We start from the raw sequence: 2,806 nt of genomic DNA on the forward strand, positions 1-2,806 counted from the left end.
TCCAACTTTTTTGGGGTTTGTTAATCAAAAGGCTTCATAAATAGTTTGAGTATATACACCACTTTACATAGCAGAGGCCAGGTCAATAATGCCGCTTTTATATTAAACTTCTCTTTCCTATAAGAAAAGAAACCAATCAAACCAAACATTAACTATTCATCATTTCTTCAGCTGCGATCGGAGTGCAAAAACCTCCAGAAGATCCACTCCCCAGCCCCGTTCAGATCGGTCGAAGCAGGACACGTAAAAATGTAGAAAACATAAAAACAAACAAACATCATCTTCATAATCTTCAGCGGAACGGACATTCAGACGGGGAGGAAAACAGATGAACAAAGCCCGGTAACAGTGACACGGTGATGGGTCATGAGAGCCGGTTGAACGGGATCCTTTCAGAACTCTCTCCAGATGGGCTACACAGGAGAGAAGGCCACACACGGCGGCGGCGTCTCCTTCAGCCCCTGAATCCATTAGGCGGCGGGCGGGCGGTCGCGGCGCGAACCCCTTGTTCTCCATTAGCGGGGCCGCCTGATGAAGAGCCCTCTGAGCTTCTATTAGGGGCCCGCTTGAGGGCTGTTGTCCTATCCCGATTCAGCCGAGCCACGGCCCCCGTCGACCCTCTACTTACTCTAGTTTTCCCTTTTCCTTCCCAATATTGTTATACTGTCAAAGTACATTTCAAAACGGAACAGAGGAAAAAAAAAAAAACAACAACAAAAAGAAAACCCACTGCCCATCAAAGGAGAACCCGCCCACACAGCAGACGTCTCCTTCCTGTAGCGTCCCGGCCCCCCCCGGGCCCCCAGACAAACGCCGCGGTCGAGCTCCCCGACCGGAACTGAAACACAGACGGCGGTGTCTGCGTCTGGCCGACGGCGCGGCCTGGCCGTGTGAAACACCGACCCCCCGGCCGCGTCCGTGGGGTTCGTCGGGGTCCTTCTCGCCGCTCCGCCCGGTCGTCTTTCATCACCGCCCGCGTTCGTCATCGTCACCCCCCCACCCCTCCCCGGTGTCTAGAGGCTGGAGAGACAGAGGGGGGCCGCCCCCCGATCACTGGGCGTTGCTACGTGACGGCTGCAACGCCGCCGGCTACTTGCTCACCGACAGCAGCAGATTAACCTGCGGAGACGGGGGTGGGGGGGTGTGGGGGGACGCTCGTTAGCACGCAAATCCCACCGCTCCCTCAGACTTATAAAAATCTGAAGGTCAGAGTGTGTGTGTGTCTGTGTGTGTCTGTGTGTGCGTGCTTGTGGCGAGACGCGTGCGCGCGTGCGGTGGGACGTGTGTGTGTTCCTAAGCAGTGGGCTTCAAGGGCAGGGCTGCGGCGGCGGTCTTCTCACCTGCTCCATGGAGGGACAGGCGATGATCTGGAGGTCCTCCCCACTGTACTCCTCTTGCAGCAGGGCGTGGACCTTCTGGAACACCTGCTGGATGTTGTTCTGGAGGGCACCACCACCACAACAAGAACAAAAAACAAAAAAACAAAAACAACTTGATTGTGTCATCAAAGCCGCAATCAGCGGTTGTTGCCCGGCCCACTTTGTTGTGGTTAAAGTGTGTTTTGATTGAGTCTCACGGTTGTGCGTCTGTTGGGGCCCCTGTTTCGCATGAGAACAGTGAGACTCAATCAAAACACAATTTAAATCAAAACAAAGTGGGCTGATGACTGGAATTAGAGAAAATAAATGCCTAATAATGCATTTTAGCACCGGCCCCCACCCCTCACATGATCTTGTTGCCATGTCAACCATGTAAATTAGTTTCTCTCGTCGAGCTTCACTTAGCCGCCACTTGGACGAGGAATAAAGCAGAGGACAAAGACATCAGCGGAGACCGACCACACACACACACGCACACACAGGATTAAGTGGTCTCAGGACACCCACCCTGACGGGCTTGAAGAGGATGAACTCGGTGTCCTTGTTGGCCAGGTACAGAGACATGCTCTGCAGAGTGGCCGGCAGCTTGCCCTTCATCACGCGGTAGGTCGCCGTCACTATCTCGTTGATCTTGGCTGCAAACAAGAAGAAGGATGTGAACATAAGAGGAAGGGGGAGGGAAAGCGCCCCGACGCAAACACTATAAAACACAGAGAGTGATATGACGGCTGTGTGCGCCGCGCCGGGCCTCTTGAGTTACGAGGCCGCCGACACCTCGGTGTGGTCGGAGGGGGGGGTGGGGGGGGGGGGGGGTACCTGGCTGGGCCCAGGGCTGCTGGGACAGGTTGTACGTGGGCCCGCCCTCGATGGCCATGGTCTTCAGAGCCGCCACCTGAGCGCAAACAAAACTACACCGTTCAGACGACGTCAATCCATAACCCCTGCACAGAGCGGCCCCCCCCCAATCGATCGGCCCCCGACTTGACATTCTCCCCAGGGAAATGTGACACTTCCCTGTGATCAGCTCATTATCCAAAACTACAACGTTACAGAAATCACACTGACGCACGCGCTGAAGGTCAGGTCCTCCTACCTTGGTGAGCAACTCCTCCAGGGTTCCTACGAAGATGTGAGTCTGCTGCTGGATGAACTGCTCACAGCTCAGCTTCAGGTAGCGATCCACATCCTTCTTAGAGTCAATGTAGTGCTCCTTGATCTCAGGGGTCCCCTGGGGGGGGAGGAGGAGGAGATGGGGGAGGTGGAGGAGGAGAGATGGGAGGGAGGAACACATATGGAGGAGGAGGAGGAGGAGGAGGAGGAGGAGGAGGAGAGATGGGAGGGAGGGACACACACACACACACACACACACACACGCAAGAGCTTTATGGTATCAAGTGTCGTTTGCCTGAGCAGGGGTTACTATCAAA

The 2,806-nt window shown here is 55.1% G+C and overlaps 1 protein-coding gene across 1 annotated transcript in view; it reads right to left on the reverse strand.

Moving 5' to 3' along the window:
• cog3 (component of oligomeric golgi complex 3) overlaps positions 1-2,806 on the reverse strand; it is a 14,388-nt gene continuing 11,582 nt past the window's right edge. The window contains exons 15-20 of the mRNA XM_084478933.1: positions 2,753-2,759; positions 2,473-2,652; positions 2,196-2,271; positions 1,887-2,014; positions 1,341-1,439; positions 1-1,119 (exon numbers count right to left, since the gene is read on the reverse strand). Coding sequence (XP_084335059.1) covers positions 1,090-1,119; positions 1,341-1,439; positions 1,887-2,014; positions 2,196-2,271; positions 2,473-2,652; positions 2,753-2,759 — 520 coding nt within the window. The 3' untranslated portion in view covers positions 1-1,089. The remainder of the gene's footprint in view (positions 1,120-1,340; positions 1,440-1,886; positions 2,015-2,195; positions 2,272-2,472; positions 2,653-2,752; positions 2,760-2,806) is intronic.

The sequence above is a fragment of the Micromesistius poutassou genome (genome assembly GCF_964030765.1).
Source record: "Micromesistius poutassou genome assembly, chromosome: 14".
Lineage (NCBI taxonomy): Eukaryota > Metazoa > Chordata > Actinopteri > Gadiformes > Gadidae > Micromesistius > Micromesistius poutassou.